The sequence below is a fragment of the Ciona robusta genome, chromosome 6 (assembly GCF_009617815.1).
Source record: "Ciona robusta chromosome 6, ASM961781v2".
Classification (NCBI taxonomy): Eukaryota; Metazoa; Chordata; class Ascidiacea; order Phlebobranchia; family Cionidae; genus Ciona; species Ciona robusta.
Genome location: NC_143240.1, coordinates 3,672,803 through 3,692,467, shown reverse-complemented (window position 1 = coordinate 3,692,467; position 19,665 = coordinate 3,672,803). Strand labels below are relative to the sequence as shown.

Genomic DNA, 19,665 nt, shown 5'->3' with positions numbered 1-19,665 from the left:
TTTTAAAGAACTAACAGCGGTTTATTGGGAGTTGTGAGGATATAGTTTTATAATTCTTTGTAGGTTTTTTGTTTATTACCAACTGGGTCGAGAAAGTTGAATAAGAAGGTGTCCCATCTTCCCCCTCCTTACAATACAGGTTATAGCTAGCAGCGCTGGTGTGTAAACTAAACTGATATATCTTGATGTTACTGCTATAGTAAATATACAGTAGTACAAGGAACCATGAATACTGTATTTTACAAGGTGCAAAAAAGCGCAATTTAAAAAAAATTGTACAAAAATCAATGAAATTTAAGAATATATAACTATATAAAAATATATTGGAGAAAATGGTTAAATGTAACACATAGTCTGTGTGAAACAATGCTAAAGCAATAGTAAATGATCAGCATATAGTATAGCATCCTACTCTTTAAACTGGAACTTTCATGGCTTGCACAAAATGTATTTTCGGTAGTTTTAGCAGTCAAACAGTTTTTTCAATGTCAAAAGTTTCGCCATTTTCGAAATCAATATTCTGTGTTGGAAGTAAAAGAAATATTAGTTTACTTTCATAGTTCAGGGGGTTGTATCTATGATAAAATTATGTATATATATATAGATTAATTTGTGCTGTGGTTGCACTGGCACAGTGAATACATACACATGCTGAATTTCATTGAAACTGTACGCAGGCAGGAGCTTGCTCCAATTTTTTGTATGTCCACTCCAATAATATGTGAGTATGCAATTATCCTATGTGGTAACTGGTAATGCATAATTGAGCACAACGTGTATAAAACAGAACACCCTTGTTATAACGACTGTCGTTGCCCCGTCGCACGCAAGGATAATTCAGTTACATTCGTTTATTCAAAGACAACACTATTCACCAAGTGTTGAATGTGACACTGTTTAACTAACCATGCAACAGTGCATGGGATTTCCAATAAGAAAAATGTCACTAAAATTTACTGTTTCTTGTTTACCTCGTATATACTGTTATCTAGCTCCACCACTATGTCATTATTATCTACAACTTTCATCCTTAAGATGGCAGCATTGAGCTCCTTGACAACTTGAGTAAAGGTAGGTCTCTTCCAAGGGTCAAGTTTCCAGCATTTTTTCATCAAAGCATACCTGTTTAAATACATGGTGTTTAATATATTGTGTTTAATTGATAATTCTATTATATTTTATATTGGTCCTGAAGTGAGGCACACCATTGGGCCTGAGATTTAAGCAAGAGTTGGCCCATTACCCAAACATTGTACGTTGCACATTCTATTCTATATGGATGAGGTCCTATAGTGAGACATACCATGGGACCTTGGATTTAGGCCACAGTTGGCTCATTACCCCAATATTTATGCACATTCCATATGGGTGAGGTCCTACAGTGAGGCATTCCATGGGTCCTACCCACAAATCCCTAATTTGCATACAACACAAATCAAAGCAGTTTCTTACGTTCCTCCAGCCAAGCCCAACCCCACAACATGACCAACTACTTAAAATTATTATGATAACTCCCCTTTTGAGCTTGAGTGGCAGTAAATGTCATCAGTCAAGCTCATTTCCCATACCAGACATTCAGCCCTATGGACTCCAAATTGTGGTTTGAATTTGTCAACAGTAACCAATTTAAGGGAAATGTCAATCACAAAGTCACTCAAGTATAACTAAAGGAAGTAATATAAAAACTTTCTTTTTGGCTGAGTTTCAAATACTTTCATTTTTTGTATTTTTAAATTTTGTATTTTCAAAAGTTAAATGCTGACAACAACCTTTTAAAGAATAGTTTTTAGGTATACTTAAACTAATAAGCAACACTGTTTACATATAATTCTCTAATTCTTGTCATATTTAACGACTGTCGTTTTGGTCGTAATTTCTTTTAATTTGTTTTATGTATTACAGAAATAAGAATAAACACACATCATGTTGCATATATAGACTTACATCTCGGTACTACATGATGCAGGTTTTTCCATCCTATATCCTGCTTTAATTTTCATGAGCAAAGTATCTTGATCTATTCCTGGGTAAGGGGAACCACCCAAAGTTGTCATCTCATACAACAAGATTCCAAATGACCAACTGTGAGAGAAAGTCGAAAAAGGCAAATGAGAGAAGGCAAGTAACAAAATGTTATTTACAAATCTATTTATGTATTTCTGACATTATAACACCTGTCGTTATAATGTTAATTCCCATATATTCAATATGTTGGAGTTAGATTAGTATATTAATATTAAAATAAGTAATTAAGGAAAACTCTTATTTTTCTCCAATTTTAATAGGGGAGATGGGACACCGTTTCATTCTATTTTCATATCCCATTTAGTAGTAAACAAAGAACATTCAAAGAATTATAAAACCGTATCCCAACAACTTCCATAAACCGTTGTTAATTGTTCAAAACTCGACTAAAATATTTAGATAATATGTGCTAAAGTCCCGCCTTCCCCACCCTACTATATCACCTTTGTATAAGACATGTTAAACACTTACACATCACTCCTGCTTGTTATAGGAACTTCACCTGATTGCATCCTTTCAGGACTCACCCATTTTAATGGAACGCATTTCTCTGCTCTGCCTTTTATTACCCCGTATCTGGAACAAGGATAAAGGTAAGGTTTACATTTTGCTCTTGTTTGGCAGTAAGCATGAGGTGTATGAACACACCATGTGTGTCAGGTGTATAAGAGGACATTGTAGTAACTTGGCAGTGAGCATGAGGTGTATGAATACACCATGTGTGTCCGGTGTATAAGAAGACACCAATGTTATAACTCGACAGTAAGCATGAGGTGTATGAATACACCATGTGTGTCAGGTGTATAAGAAGACACCTGTTATCATATGTTACCTTGACGGTGAGCATGAGTGTCTTAGAACACTTAATCTATAAATGACGTACATGTTGTAGCACTCTGGGTATCCAGTTAATGGACCAACTCTGGCCTAAATTCAGGTCCCACTGTAGGACCCTACTCATATAAAATAGAACAATCAACAAGAATAGAATACGCAACAACTAAACAGCATGCAAAAGATACTTAACACAAACACTACAACTCACCTGTAAACATCATTAGCGAGACCAAAGTCGGCGATTTTGCAAACCAAGTTTTCCCCCACAAGTATATTTCTAGCTGCCACATCTCCATGTATTATCCTTGTCTTTGTTAAATACTCCAACCCCAATGCTACTTGGTGTGCTATGTTCCATAGACTTTTTTCAGTGATGTGATAAACGGGGTCAATATTCCTTTTGTTTGGCTGGGTATAAGTGACATACGTTAGTGAGGTATTTAATAAAACAATCTTTTTTAAAGAGAAATGGGCCAACTCTGGCCTAAATCCCAGGTCCCATGGCTTGCCACAATGCAGGACCTCACCCATATAGAATAGAATGAGCATATACAATGATGGCGTGCCTCAGTGTAGGACTTCACTCACATAAAATAGAAAGACAGTCCATTTTACATGTTAAGACATTTTACCATTATTTAAAGTACCTAATAATAAAAATACATTTAATAATATGTGCTTGCAAGTGCTTACTCATAAACCATGAGTACACTGTGAATATAATACCACATAGACACTCATATATGTATATAACTTTGATAAAAGCCCTGTCCCTTTCAAAATATACTCTTGTAAGCAGACATAAGGTATATGAAACAGAACACCTATGTTGTAAAGACTGTTGTTTGCCTAGCCATGCGAGGATAAATAAGTTGCATACGTGGTAACTCGTAAGCGGGCATGAAGTGTATGAAACAAAACACCCGTGTTGTAACCACTGTCAATGCTTCGCCACACGAGGATAAATACAGCAACACCTTACATACATAAATACCCACCTCTCTAGCTTCATGTAAAAATGCCAGCAGATCCCCATACTCGAGTAACTCAGTCACCAGCATGATAGGTTGCTTAACAGTGCAGCACCCAATAACACTCAATACATTAGGGTGGCTGCCTATGTTTAACATGAAGTGGATCTCACTCAGAAATTCAACCAGTTTGTTCTTTGAATATACTCCATCTGTGTTGAAAGAAACAATTAGGTTAACTTGTAAGCAAGCATGAGTTGAATGAAACAGAACAACCGTGTTATAACGACTGTCATTGCCTCACCACGCGGGGATAAACAAGTTACATACGTGGTAATATGCAAGCTGGCACGAGGTGTATGAAACAGAACACCAGTGTTATAACGACTGTTGATGTCCCTCTACACAAAAATAAATAAGTTACACAAGACATATACAAAACAGTTTTAAATATAAACTTCTACCTTTCATTGTCTTGATAGCAACTGGCACCCCTTCTGTGGCTTTCCCTTCTCCATTATCAATGCTATCTTGTCCATTATAGCATCCCTTATGGACGACACCATAATTTCCTCTTCCCAGTACTTCCCCAAACACAATATCATTTTCTGATAATTCCCATTTTTCTCCAAATACTGGCTGATTTTCTCCAAGCTGAAAATAAAACCTGATTAAATATTAAGTAACCAACATGCTAATGTTTGATCTATAAGGTTGAGGTCCTTCTCCTTTTTAGGACAGCTAGGATACATTTACAAAGTTTAGTCATTACCCCAACATCCAGACAACTTTGTGGGCGTCTGTTTTAATAACCCATATAACACAATTTCAAAAACCAAACACCAACAAAATTGCATATTTTGGTAATGGGCCCAACTTAGCCTAAACAGTAGGTCCTCATGGAAAACTGTAAACTGAAGTCCCCCCTTAAACAAAAGGACAGAAAATTGGTAATATACAATCACCTCTTGGATTTTTTTCGCAGCGATAAAATCCATCATCCTGCTCTTATTCGCCACAAACTCGCTCCAGGTGAGTTCTCTCTTCCGGATGTTGCGGACTCTGATCCTCCAAGCGATGAGGATCACAAGGAGAAGGAGTAAAGTAACAGCAGGGATTGTTACTCCGAGAATTAAGGTTGAGATCGGGGTACAACCGGATCCATTTAATAAGCTATTTTATTGAGAAAAAAACGAATGTAATTAATCGCCCCTAATAAGCTAGATACAAATGTAAACATTTGTAGATTTTCTATTAAAAAAATTGTTGTTGGGTTAACGAGAAGAAGACGTGGAAATTAAGTCATTTAATTCAATTTTGACAGTTGGTGCGAATTTGTGTATATTTTGGTAAATAGTATCGCCATGCTACAGTGGTTAGCCTTTGCCACCCAGAGATTAAAGGGTCGAGGCTCGACGCTGCTACCATTGTGGGTCATTGGGCAAAACACACAACGGCAATTGCTCCAACCAAGTGGACCCTTATGGGTTGCCTAAATTGTCCAACGTTAACTATTCACCAACAAAGTTACATACGTGGTAATTCGTAAGTAGGCACGAGGTGTATGGAACAGAACACCCGTGTTATAACGAGTGTCGTTGCCCCGCCGTGCGAGGATAAATAAGTTACATGTGCTAACTCGTAAGCGGGCATGAGGTGAATGAAACAGAACACCTGTGTTAGAACGACTGTCGTTGGCCCGCCATGCAAGGATAAATAAGTTACATTCATTCATTTATTCAGATCTCACCCATCTCCAGTAAAAGAGCATACACATGTCGCCCCCAACATAGGGGCTGGTAGATCTACACAAGTTGCTTCTTCCACGCATGGTGACTTATCTGGTGAACAGTAGTTGATGTCTGAACAACCAGTTCCCAACTGACCTAGATATAATGTAAGTCGCGTTCATTTTTGTTTAAAATTTAAATTATGTGATACTGGGGTATAAATATCCAAAGTTTGTTAAGCCAGCGCTGGTTTTGTTGACCCATTTTTTTCGTATTGCGCCATTAAAAATATACGTCGGAGTAGTAACGTTGTCTTGCGCTGGAGCAAAAGGGTATTAAAGCGCTTGTTTTCCCCCAGCCCAACCTACCGGGTTCAAGGCTGGACGTTGCTACAATAAACAAAGAATTTTACAGGATCAAATATCCGTATTTTCACGACTTTACAGAGCGCTGTTAACGGATAAAACACGATTAGGAAATTTGGGATATTATGTGCTTGTGCTAACCGTATCCTTCTTACCCTACAGTACTAGTTAACATTTTAATAAACACGATCGGGAAATATGGGACATTATTGCCCAACGCCACCCATCTTACCCCGCAGTACTTTACATCATTTCAATGTTATGACAATATGCAAACAAGACAGTGCGGCTATTTCTCCTGTGAGACAGGAAACCGCCAAAATCAATGGGTTAAATTCACTTTATGGTCTTACTGACCCCTAACTCCGTGTATATGACTCAGTGGTTATGTTATAGTATGGCAGTTGTGTGTGCAAATATAGGATACAATGTGCTTACTGTGCTTTTGGCTACCAACTTCTAATTCGATGTGTATAAGCCATATACCGTGCATGTCTTTAAATTATATTTATTCGCATTTGTAAGTATAGATTTGGATGTTGAATGAGTGTAGGATACCATTTGTGTCTTTAAATGTTCGTTGTATGTATATTCGTAAATGTCCTGGTATGTTTAGGTATTTTATTAGAATGAATGTTAACGATTGCCGAAGCTACTATTGTAGTTTGCAAAGATTTAGAAACAATTAGAATTTGGATTTCAAGAACGCAATCGTAATTGTAGCATATTTTCAGCATTGCGAGTTATCAATTTTGTGGTAATGGGCCAACTCTGGCCGAAATACTAGGTTCCATGGCGTGCCTCACTGTAGCATCTCACTCAAAAGGCACGGCGCCTTACTTTTTCATATGTGTAATACATATACAGTAATAAAGGCTTAGTAGGGGTTTACCTGATCCGTTATTGAGCCCATTCCCCTCAAACCCTAAAGTACAATTGCAAGTCGCACTCTGATTGGTTGAACTTGATAAACACGTAGCATTTACGTCACAAATGTTCCACTCCGGTGAACACACGTCGACTTCTAAAGTTTCCAAAAAAATATGTTTAAAAATAAAAGCGGAATAGTGTCTAATGGAAAATCATGCGTTTTATTCTAACGTGGCGCAGTAGTGGCCAGAGCGCTGGCTTTTAGACCAAAGGATATGGGCTCGAGGCTCTACGTTGCCACCGTTGCAGGACAAAAAACGATATACCCCTCGAAGTTTCACACGTGGTAACTCGTAAGCGGCACGATTAGGATAAAACAGAACACCCGTGTTATAACGACAATCGCAAGCAAGGATAAATAAGTTACATACCTGGTAACTCGTAAGCGGGCACAAGGCGTATGAAACAAAACACCAGTGTTATAACGACTGTTGTTGAAATAATAACTTTACGAAATAATAAACAAGTTACATTCACTCATATTGAGTAGTATTTACCTGGTGTGAAGCTTATAGTTGCAATACACTGTGGGTTTGTACACACAGAGCTGCTGTACTGCGGTTCAACTCTAACCTTGTATACTTCCCCAAGTATAAGGCCGGTAACGTTCACCGTATACGTTAATGTGCTGTTGTCGTCGCATGAAGAACCGTTTCTTACGACGTTGAATTCAGCGATATCCTGATGGAATGAAAAAGTTAGAGTAATAGGCCAACTCTGGTCTATATCCCAGGTCTCCCAGTGTCTTACAGTAGTGGCACAGGACCTCACCCTTATAGAATAGAACCATGCCTTGGATGCCTATGTAAATGTAATTAAACTGGGGTAACAATGCCCACGCTTTTGTTTTACTTTGGTCGGTTTTATCCATAGCGTTTTTTAACGAATGTCGTTTTGCGAAACGCAATTTCAATTTCGTAAAAAAAACGAAAGAATTTTAACTTAATTTCTAACTTGGCATTTCAAAATGCTACTACGCGGCTCATTTCCATTGTATGCGTATCCGTAATGCGAATTCGAGGCGTATCCTGTTGTTTGTAACGTTAAATACCGTTTTGTTTGGTTGCTGCAACATCGAATTAGCTGGAAACACAAATATCTCGATCCCTAATAAATTTTGCTGCGTCACAGGCGGTCTCCATGATATTTCGACACTCAGGTTTATGACGTCACCATGCAGTATTGTTGGTGTGAATCGACCCACTGTGACGTCACGGGGAACGCGCTGCGCGATTCCAGCGCCTGTAATCATCAAAAACGAGAATTAGTTACAGCGGCACACTGTACTTTACCGTGGTATACTGCATAGTATAGTACTAGTATAGTATACTGTATAGTACCAATATACTATGTAGTCCATGGTACTACAGTAAGCAGTACAGTACAGGCATAGGTTATAAGTATATAGTAGATTGGGGTTAAGGTAATCCATGTTTCAGTCTCTTGTATCGCCCCATTTGGTAGTAAACAAAGAATATTTACAGAACTATATAACCGTTTCCTCACGGCTCCGGTTTTGCAAATTTGTCAATTTAGAGTAATGAGATATGATATAGTAGGGTGGGGAAGATGGAACACCTTTAGCACAAATATTTAGATATCCTGATCGCAATTAACAACGGTCTGTGGCGGTTGTAAGGATACAGTTTTGTAATTCCTTTTTGAAAAACATGCGCAAAATGTTCACTACCAAATGGGACGAGAAAATAAAACGAAAAGGTCTTTCCCTACCCTACTATATATAGACGAGACTAAATCTTTACATTCACTTAAGCTAACTTGTTGTATATCATGTTACATTATCGTATTGCTACATGTCTAAATTTTAATAAACTTTACAAATGCACGGAACCGTAGAATGGGAAGACTCTCACTTCAAATTTAGCGTGACCGTAACTGACAACATGTTCATATGTGAGTGAATCCAGACTTGAAATTGACATACTATGGGAACACAGGTGAGACAGATAGCTTTTTAATTAAATACTCAGTATTGCTACAACAGGTGTTTTCTGGGCGGGGAAATTCGGGATTTTATAAAATATGACCTTTATTGGGAACGAGTGTAACTTATTTATCCTCACGTGGTGGGTAACGACAGTAATTATAACACGGGTGTTTTTTTTTCATTAACTTAATGCCCGCCTACAAGTTACCACGTGTGTAACTTTGTGGGTGCAAACTACCTCGTATGTAACTTTGTGGGCGATTATACGAACTGTTTTTCATACATTGTATATAAAATTTCATAATTTTGACATTTCATTTTCAAGAAATGGCCCACCATTGTAAAAAAGACACTGTCGCCAAAAAAACTATTTACCGCAATCTTAAAGATAGTAATTATAACACAGGTGTTCTGTGTTAATCACCTAATGCCAGCTTACGAGTTTAAACGTATGTAACTTTATTTGTAAATTTGAACTGTTTTTTATATAGCCTTGTATAATTGACAATTTATTTTCAAGAAATGGGTCACCATTGTAAAAATCGACATACATTGTCCATGAAAACCTGTTCCCCAATCTTATGCAACTTACCGCAACAAAGTTCTTCCCCTTGTATCTGCGATAATCCTGGTAAGTCTCGACGCACAAGTTCAACACATTGTGTGATTGCTTCTATATCGGTAAGGCCTGTAAATCTCAATGCCACTGATTCTCTGTTAAAATATAACGTTAGTGAGCTACCTGTTTTTTAACCTAATACCTTTTTGTTTTTCCTCTGACTGTAAAGAATATGGAACAAAATCGTAATAGCGAAAAATAATCATTATATAAATATACTAAAGACTGTAGAGCATGAGCGCTCAGAGCACTGCGCCACCGACTTTGTATTTATAAATTAATCGTTAAAACATATGAACGAATTGAGTAAAATTGTTCTCTTTCTTTCAATCTAATTACTAACCTGTGATAGGGTAAAAGAGAGAACTTGTAACTTTTCATGAATTCGACTTTGAACGTTAGGCTTCGAGTAGCCTGTAATATACATTGAATAAGATGGATACCGTTAGCACACAATATCCCATATTTTCTGATTGTGTTTTTAACAATTAACGAAGTTTTTTATAGTCGTGAGAATACGGTTATATATTTCTAAAAATATTCTTTGTTTACTACCAAATGAGACGATACAAGAGAATGAAAACATATCCCATCTTACATATTAAATACTTACCGAACTCGCGGATATGAAATTCCTGTTCAATACGAACTGCCTGATCCCAGTACAACGACTTGTAAGTTCGTTTAATGTCAATGCACATGTACTAATATTGCATAAGCACTCCACGACACCAGTGCTTACGTTGCGCGTGACGCATGACGCATGGGGATGCGCAACGCACGCAGAGTCGTTCACGCTTCTCACCCACGCGGCCGTCTTTCTATAAGATGAAAAAGGTAAACAATAACAACAACAAAATGTAGACTTGCTGAAGGAAACACCCACTAAGTTACACGTAGACTGACACAAGATGTATGAAACAGAACATCCGCATGTTATAACGACTGTCGTTGCCCCGCCATGCGAGGATAAATAAACCTTCTTTTATTTACTAAAACACGTGACATTTTACACGATCAGTGTTAACTAAAATAACATTAAAACAGGCACAACTATTAATATAGCAGGGTGGAGGAAGATGGGACACTTTTTCATTCTATTTTCTCGTCCCATTTGGTATTAAACAAAGAACATTCAAAGAGCTATAAAACCGTATTCTCACGACTTCCATAGACCGTTGTTAAGTGTTTTTAAACATGATAAAAAAGCATGGATATTATGTGCTAAAGGTGTCCCGTCTTACCCCATAGTACTTTTACTTAAATTAACCATACCGCGGATTACAATGCTGGTACGGAGGTAGCGAAGATAGGAACGTATTTTCTCCCATATGGAACAGATAGCCGTCCAACTCCAAACCTATAACGTTAACAATTAAGAAAACCCTTGCAATAATATGAATGGATGGAACTTATTTTTCGTACGCAGTCATTATAACACACGTTTTTTTATAACGGGTTACCAGTCGCAATAATAAAAAGTATAATATAGGTTCTAATTTCCTAAGTCTGGTATTTTTTCTTTATAAAGTCGAATTAATGAAAACTATATAATATATGTTCTTTAGTTTAATCTAGCTCTCGTATTTTTAATACTTGTGTAAATTTACCAAAACTGAAACGCTTGAAACTTACCGCTCGGTATAGTAGCGTTCCATTGGACAGTGACAAGTAAATCTAATTCATTTGTTGTTTTGTCGAATGTCACTTTGTTGCTGGTTGTTACGACCTCGCTTACGGTATTTAATAATGCTGTAAATGAATGTTAAAGTTGTGAGTTTATTAATTTGACTTGGCTATAATATAGTAGGGTGGGGAAAGATGGATACAGTTATAACATAGTGTCCCATTTTTCTTAATCATGTTTTTAACAATTAACAACGCTCTTTAAGAGTCGTGCGAATATCTGTAAATATGCCAAATATGGGCAAGGAAAAAAAATGAAAACTGTAAATCGTTCAAGGGCTTATAAAAGTAAAACAATTAAAAATGCTCCATTGGAGCCGTGAGGATACGGTTACTCATTTATATAAATATAAATAATATATATATCGACATATACTCACCGTTTCTGCACCGTTGTGAATGTACTTGAACCACGAAGCAGAATATCGTCATGTAATACTTTCCAAGCATTTTGGGTGAAATTCTTGCAATGAAACGATTTAACCTGTATGTTGTGCTTGGTTTTTTCAACTCGAAACGGTTGATTTCAAGCCCTTGTATTTAAGCTATACTTGCTTATAAGTTTATTGAGTAATACTGTTTTCTATAAAAGGCAAAACCATAATTTAAATATATAGCTATACTACACCCGGAACTTAAACCGAAATTAATCAAAATAAATCGGCCTTTGTCGTTAACCTTATAATTGTCTCTTACCCAAATTTCTTATTTATATAAATAACACTGTTTTCCTGTGAAAGAAACTAGCAAAACCCGAAACCAATCAAAAAATGATTCCTGTCATTAATCTACGTCTTTGAAACTGACACGTTTGTATCTTAACATCCATGTCAGTAATCGAGCAGTTACTCATACCCGTGTAAAGATCTTCACAAAAACAGCACTGTTCGAAAACTTCTATTTCTTTCATTGCCACTCATGTGTGTAGGGATAGGCTATGACCCGACAGAAAATCGGACTTTTTGGTTAAACTATTAAACTGCCACTAAATGCCCGAAACTGGGCCCTGGTTTTGAAAAGATCAGACGATTTTCGGTTTTAAATAGGGTTTTTAATGCTCTGTTTTTCTGGAAACATAGGTTTTGGTTTTGTTAGGTTTTTGAGCAACGTATGTATATACAATGTTTACGTTACAGTTCGTTTCACCGAATTTAGATTCAACAGTCTGTTTTGTTTTGACGTTCGATTTTGCGGCGTTATTTTACCTTACAAAATTTTGCTGACTTTGGGTTGAAGAATATAGACGCATGCCTGATTTTATTTTTATCTCCATGTAGTACCACTCTGTGTGTTTTGTAATGAGCCAGCCACTGCTTAAATCCCTGGATGTTGGGGTAATGGGCCAATTCTGGCTTACATTTTATGTCTCCTAAGCGTACGTGTCTTGTCGTAGGACCTCACCCATATAGAATTAAATATATAGCTTTTTTTATTTAAAACAGTTGCCGAAATCAGATATTCGTTTAAACGAAAATGGGTGGGAAAGATGGGACGCCTTTTTATTCTATTTTCTCGTCCAATTTGGTATTAACAAAAAACATTCAAACAATCAAAAAATCGTTTCCCACGACTTCCATAGACTGTTGCTAATTGTTTAAAACACGATCAGGATGTTTGGATATTATGTGCTAAAGGTGTCCCATCTTTCCCCACAGTAATATATAAGCAAACCAAAAATGTCATTGTGTATACATGTAAATAGTTAATCGTTGCCATTTCTCATGTTTTAAAACGTATGGAACGCAGTGCTTATATAAACTACATATCTAGAAACCACTGACTTGTTTTGGTACATTGTGCCAAAAATGTAATTAAAATTAATGAGAAAGGCATATAACAATGAAGAGGTATTGTTTCGTAATAAAGGCCATAAATAGCGTCATAAACCGCATCCAGTAATGCTATTTGATTGATGGATTGAAAAACCGGATAAAACTGGTCTAATCTGGTTTAAATGGCATATTTCAATTTTTTGTCAAATTTTTTGTTGTTTCTGTATTTGGCACAATATTCTATTTCTATCCCATCTTACCCCACAATATAATAAATCTCCCAAACAAAATTGTTTGGATACCTAAACCTTAAAAGCGTGTGTTATTTCTGTTTTATTTACTTCAAAAGTCCACGAGTTTCGTTCATCGTCTCGTTGATTCTACACGATTCGAGTCTTAACTATATTAACCTTTCGTACTTTACGTCATTGCATCATGTGGGAAGCAAAATATTTGCCCTCTGGCGCCGTCTCGGGGCTAAATTTAGATCCCCTTTTAGCGCATGTCACTTACGTGCGGTCTGCAATGTTTTGTAACTTGGTGAATTTTAGAGACGAATATTTTATGAAACGAAACCGTGTCACAACAATTAACCTGTCAATTCTCATTAAGTAATGCGTGATTACCTATGTACTAGAAACACACGCGCAGTTTATGTTGAGTATTGAAACGTTTTACACAGTTACCGCCTTATACTGTCGTTGAGTCGTTATTTCCAATCTTTTTGTGAATTTCAGCATTTTTAGTTATTTACAACACAAAAGAATATATTAATTTAAATGATTAAGTTTTATACACTTAGTAAAAAATTTGGCAGCGCGCATGGAGTATTTCAACGTTTCAAATGCATATATGTCATTGAAACGCATCAGTAGTCACAAGTGCATTAGGACGCCGCATATATGCATCTGAAGAATTCTTAAATGCATAAGATGAGATATACACACGAGATATACGCGCTACCAGGAAAAACTCAAGTTCCGTCGTATCTCCTCACGCCTACGTTAAACAACACAAACAACGATAGGGTTAAAAGCGGGCGATTTTACGCGCTATATTTGCCCGCTATTTCTGCAAAACTGCACGCAGAGTTCGTTCAGGTGATGCATTACGTATAGTACTGTGCAATTTCCAAATAACCCATAATTTTTTACCCGTTACGTACTGTGGGGTGAGATGGCTAGGACATTTCCTATTTCACAGCAGTCTATATTTTTCAGTTTTTTAAATTTAAATTCATAATTTTAATTTCTTCAGAAAAATTCAGAAAATCAGAAAAATTAAAAAAATGAAAAAGATAATTAACAGTAAAACGACAGTGTTTAAAACACACTACCGGTAAAAATATACTTCAGAATAAGTGCAAATAAAATCGTGGCTGCTAAACGTATGCTACGATTTAACCCATAAGGCACCGGTGTACCTGTTTGGCCGTAGCCATGTTATGACACATTAAGAAAGACACGGTCAGCGCACAAAACGCAAGTCCAAAACTTTGTTCTAAGAATTCGGGAAAAATCGTTCACGTTTGCGGCATGCTTTGTTCTCTCTTCCCGCCAAATCTTTTAGAACTCTCGGTCTTTATTTGTACCGTTTCGCAGAAGTATATCTCGGTTAATAACATGCCAATCTCAGTTATGACGAGATAGCATCTCGTTTTTGAGCGATTATCATAAATTCAACAGTGAGCGTCAGAAAATGTTCTTATTTCGAACGACTCGACACGAACTTTTGGAACGTGACTTAAAATCGACGGAGAATTGTCATCGCAAGGCAGGAACGGTACACGGAATCGTGACTTATATCTCGTTCTAGCCTAAAACCATTGTTTAAGCGCGCGGGTGTTTGGTGGAATAAAGTCCACACCGGAATTTAGACTTGTGGTTTACAAAATATGGCGTGTTGACAAAATATAAATGCAGATGATCGGAATATAAGCGAAACTCTGCAAAATACGTGATTGCATTTGTACATTACAATTGCATACCGTATTCTTGCATTTGGTGGTATAGTTCTGTGGGGTAAGATGGATACCGTTATAAGCCTTGTGGTTGGCATTGTTATCTTGCTTTGTCATATTTATAAGCAAAAACAAAATTTGTGCTGAAATAGAATTTTCTACTCGTGGGTAAATGAATACCGTTAGCACATATTATCCCATATTTCCTAATCGTTTTTTTATCATTTAACAGCGTTCTTTTAGAGTTTTAAGGATACGGTTTTATAATTCTGTAAAAATTCTTTGTTTCCTACCAAATGGGACGATAAAGAGAATGAAAACATAAACCACAATTATCCTAGCCCAACTTACATTACATTCATTGAACACATATGATAATATCATTACATTGCATACGTATGGTAAGAAAAATAACAAAGAAATATACGCAATATAATTATATAGGCGGTTTAATGTTTGCCGTCATTTTTCAATCTAAATTATCTTACGTTCAGTTTTTCTTGATTAAATTTTGGACACCTGCAATTAAGGTTCAATTGTCACAAAACACACTTACACTTAACTTTAATTGCTCGTTACGCAAAATGTGGATAAATAGTACATGTGTGTACACTTTGTATGATATTGTTTCAGAAGAATTATTTTTTAAACCCGTTTTAATTCATATTTTAGGATTTTTGTTATTAGATTCCTGCAATATTTTTTTTTTAATTCTCAATTTTCGGCGTTTTAAAAATGTTCGTAATTTTTATTTATAAGTTCTAAAAATTTTTTAGTTTGCATATGCTAATTTTTTGGGCGATTAAAGAATTTTAAAAAAATTGTTGTTTGCCAAATTCCTGCATAAAATTTGGTTTTAAATGCGATTGTTTACAATTTTCATCACGAAATAATATAGATGAGCTCGCTAAGGGTCAACAGAAGTCAAAAGTTGCTAAATTTGCTTTTTTGCAGAAACGACTTTTCCAAACGTGACACACTATGTATGGTTGAGTCATAAAGTTCATTGTTTCGTCACGATCACCGGACAATGGAGATAATCCTTACGCTTCCTTGAGCTTAGACATACGAGAAGTTGAAGAAAAAATGCGTCTGTAATATAACTAACTGTGCGGAGATACAGTAGCCAGTTTGAACGTAACTTTATACTATATAGCATTAACTCCAGCTTTTGTGCTTTTCGTATTTTTAAGGAGCATTTTTAAGTTAAAAACAGGAATTGCGCGGCACAAATGCATATCTCCAAGCACAACTAACGGGGCTTGGGTAGAGTAGCTATAGTTAACTTAACACTATAACCTATGATATAATAATATTAATATATAACTTTTGCTTGTTTATCGGTGACTATTACTTAGCATTGAGTTTCAGTTTCCGTATAAAAATTGTCTTTCTCTATATGTAATACGACTTTAGCGTTTTAAATAGTGTAGAATTCGATCGTTCGTTTTGTAATCTTACGTTTTAGGTATAGTCTGCACTCGTTTTTTAGCCAGTTTGTACGGTAACTTTATACTTTAGCATTGAGTTTTAAATTGCATATTTATATATATAAAAAAAAACTGGGTTTCTCAAAAGGGATACCGAGCTTTTGAAAATTTGTTTGATTATTTATTTGCTTTTGCAGGAACTTGATTCGATTTGTAATTTACAAAATGTTTTTGAAATTGATTATTTTCGTGATCTTGTCGTTTTCCGAACCTTCAACTTCGTTCTTTTTCGGAAGACTTCGGATTTGCAATCACCGTAAGCCTATAACTACAGTATAAATATCAAATTGTGGACTGCTGTGGCATAATGTTTGCGTTTTTAGTACTAAAATCGGTATCGAACATGACAAGTTTCATTTTGCCAATTCTAAAGACTAAAATTTATTTATTTTTTTTTTAAATTTTTTTCACAAAAAAACAGAACTTTTGAACCGTGTTGAAATCGTGAACATTTCTCATTCATATGATTCTCATGTCGTGAACAACTCCATTAAACTCACGATGAACGTATCATGGGAAGCCGTCGTTCCAGAAGGTATAAGTTTCATAGTTTTTATATTTGTTTTCTATACTTTTTATGTTTTATGTTTTCCTTTTTTTATTAAAAATGCGTTTTTTCAAACTGTTTTCATGTCCGTGAGTTGTTTTGTTTTTGGAAATTGCGTTTTGTGTCATTTGACGTTTTCACCCACCATTTTGTGACGGCTTGTTAAAAATGCAAACAGTTTTAATTATCCTCTAATATAAACCTTATCGCGTTTTGTTTTGTTAAAAACCACAATCGGTATTTTCACGTTTATTCATGAAACCCATAATCACCAATTATATGTAAATTATCGGTCCGAGTAAAACGCAACCGTAGTAAAACGTGTAGCAACTTAAATATAAATCGTGCAAGAATGTTAAAATTTCCAAATTTTGGGATTTTTATTTCTGACTCCCCTAAATGCAAATTACTTGGTAATTGGTTTTATCTTGCAATTTAAAATGCTTAGATATTTAAGTTTGATATAAAAGTAAGTTGGGGTAAGATGGTCCAAGTTTTCATTCTCGTTCCTCGTCCCATTAAGTAGCAAACAAAGAATATTTAAAGATTTATTTACCCGTGTCCTCACGACCCCAAAAGAGCATTGATAGTTGTTTCAAAGATTAACGGTACCCATCTTACCCCACATTACTTTATTTTAACGATATCTATTTTACCCCACAGTATTACAGTATATGCTAACGGTACCCATCTAACCCCACAGTAATTTATTTTAACGTTACCCATCTTACCCCACAGTAATTATATTTAAATATTGTCTACATTTCTAGGTTTGGAATTGGACGGGTTTTTAGTTTCAGTACATAAGCTGGTTTATTCAAACCTTTACTTCGAAAATTCAGATGTTTTGAAACCAATCAACTACTGTTTGAATAGGTGTGTATATAAATATAGCCCATATAATTACTTTAATTCTTTTATTTTGAATAACTGAATAACAGACTAAACGATGCCATTTTAGGCGAAATATATATCTTATATTATACAATTGGTTTGGTTTGATTGTTTTGAATAGGTGTGTATGTATATATATATCGTTAGTAACAAAATCTTAAACGCTATGCTTAAAATATAGACGTCTTAAAAGTTAAATCAGGTAGTGTTTGGTATAAAAGAAAGCTAATAACCAATTTGCGAATTCTATTCTTTCGTAAAAATTCGTAACCTGTATAAATATACCTAAAGGTGGCTGTACACAGTTATCCGGCATGCGAATTCGTTTGTGAAGTCGTATGCAAACCCATTACCGAGTTCCGCATGCGGCAGCGAAATCCGAATTACGGATACTGTGTACAGCCACCTTAACGGGTTGCAATCTCTAAATATCATAGTAGGTCATACCTTGTAAAATATGCAACAAATTACAGTGTGAAACCGGAATCGGAATTTATTCGATACGTTTGCGGTTTGCCCCAGCCTATAAACTAACCTTAAACCAGATGTGTAATTTTTCGTAACGTATATTTCAAACTCAAAAATGGCAAACATGAACCAAAATTACAGTTTTAAATCCGGGTCGGAATTCGTTTTTTGGCAGATTTTAAAACCAGGAATTTAAACCAAACATATACGCGTTGTTTCACGCGTGTAAACCGCACGACAGTTAGTTACAATTTGTGGCGACGCGGCAGCGCACGATATCAAATCAAAACGTGACTTGAACTAGCGATTTTACAAAAACTGCCACTTCGTATTCAGTAATGAACGTGCTCCGCCATTTTTGCTACAAGTACTTTACAAAGCTATCTATTATGTAACAGGTTTTCTTATGACGTGAAACAAAATTGTCGAATAATTGCTTGTCACGCCCACTTTTGTAAATGCCAGTGTAAATAGTATCCTGTAGATCTTACCGATTTAGCAACGTTTTGCTTTAATTGTACGGAATTGTAGAGACACTCGACGTAATAATACGGCATCTATTTAGCGGTGGCCAAAAAGTACAGAAAAAAAGAATGAAATTTTGATTTAATTTAGGTGTAATGGTTTTAACTACCGGATATAGGATTTGAACTCCGTAACCCTTTGTCCCGAAATTAAATTGGAAAATTATTCAGAACAGTTAAGGCCTATTATATAATGTGGTGTAAGATGGATACCGCGTTAGCTCATAATATCCGATATTTTTGTTCGTGTTTTCAACAAATAACTTCGCTATTTTAGAGTCGTGAGGAAATGGTTATATAATTCTGTAAATATACCAAATTTGGGCAGGAAAATAGAATGAAAACTGTAAATCACACGAGAATCGAGTTTTAAAATCGTGTTTTTCAACAATTAACAACGTTCTGACGTCACTAAAAAATGACGTCACTAAAAAATAAGTTGCAATTAGCCGTGAGGATATGGTTATCCAATTATATAAATAATAACTTTCATTATGTCCAAATGAAATCCATCTTACCCCACCAAAAAATACCAAAAATACATTTAGCAAAAGTTTGCAAAACAATACCTTATTATTTTTTAGAACCGATCAATTTTGGGTGAAACCTGCCGCTAACGAAAGCTGTCCAGAAGTGCCTACGTCATGCATGACGTCATCAGGGAGCTACTGCCCTTGTACCAGCGGTTCAAGCTTGTTGTATAACGGAGGCAACGCTACGTGTAGGGGTATATCGCATATACTGGAACGAGATCCCGGAAAATATGTATCAGTTACAGCGGTGAGACACGTTCGTAATTTTTCGGATTTTTTCGGATTTGCGAATTTATATGAACTCGTAAAAGCTGACACGAGCCGTGTGAATCAGAACAACTGTGTTATAACAAATCTAGTTGCCCC

At 35.9% G+C, this 19,665-nt stretch overlaps 1 protein-coding gene across 2 annotated transcripts; it reads right to left on the bottom strand.

Annotated features, from left to right (window-relative positions):
• Nucleotides 1–214: 214 nt before the first annotated feature.
• On the bottom strand, nucleotides 215–11,941 carry LOC149735060 (uncharacterized). 2 transcript variants are annotated; one of them, XM_089879749.1, is made up of 19 exons: nucleotides 11,808–11,941; nucleotides 11,492–11,595; nucleotides 11,061–11,177; nucleotides 10,701–10,785; nucleotides 10,039–10,246; nucleotides 9,769–9,839; nucleotides 9,399–9,520; nucleotides 7,910–8,100; nucleotides 7,356–7,539; nucleotides 6,821–6,952; nucleotides 5,584–5,719; nucleotides 4,799–5,006; nucleotides 4,298–4,487; nucleotides 3,861–4,045; nucleotides 3,071–3,270; nucleotides 2,497–2,601; nucleotides 1,945–2,082; nucleotides 972–1,122; nucleotides 215–520 (listed from the first exon to the last, which is right to left on the bottom strand). In XM_089879749.1, the coding sequence occupies exons 2-19, from the start codon at nucleotides 11,559–11,561 to the stop codon at nucleotides 470–472; spliced, it is 2,544 nt and encodes an 847-aa protein (XP_089735875.1). In that variant the 5' UTR covers nucleotides 11,562–11,595; nucleotides 11,808–11,941; the 3' UTR covers nucleotides 215–469. The 2 variants fall into 2 exon arrangements, with proteins under 2 accessions (XP_089735875.1, XP_089735874.1); XM_089879748.1 differs by lacking the exon at nucleotides 11,808–11,941 and having other exon boundaries at nucleotides 11,492–11,681.
• Nucleotides 11,942–19,665: the final 7,724 nt, after the last annotated feature.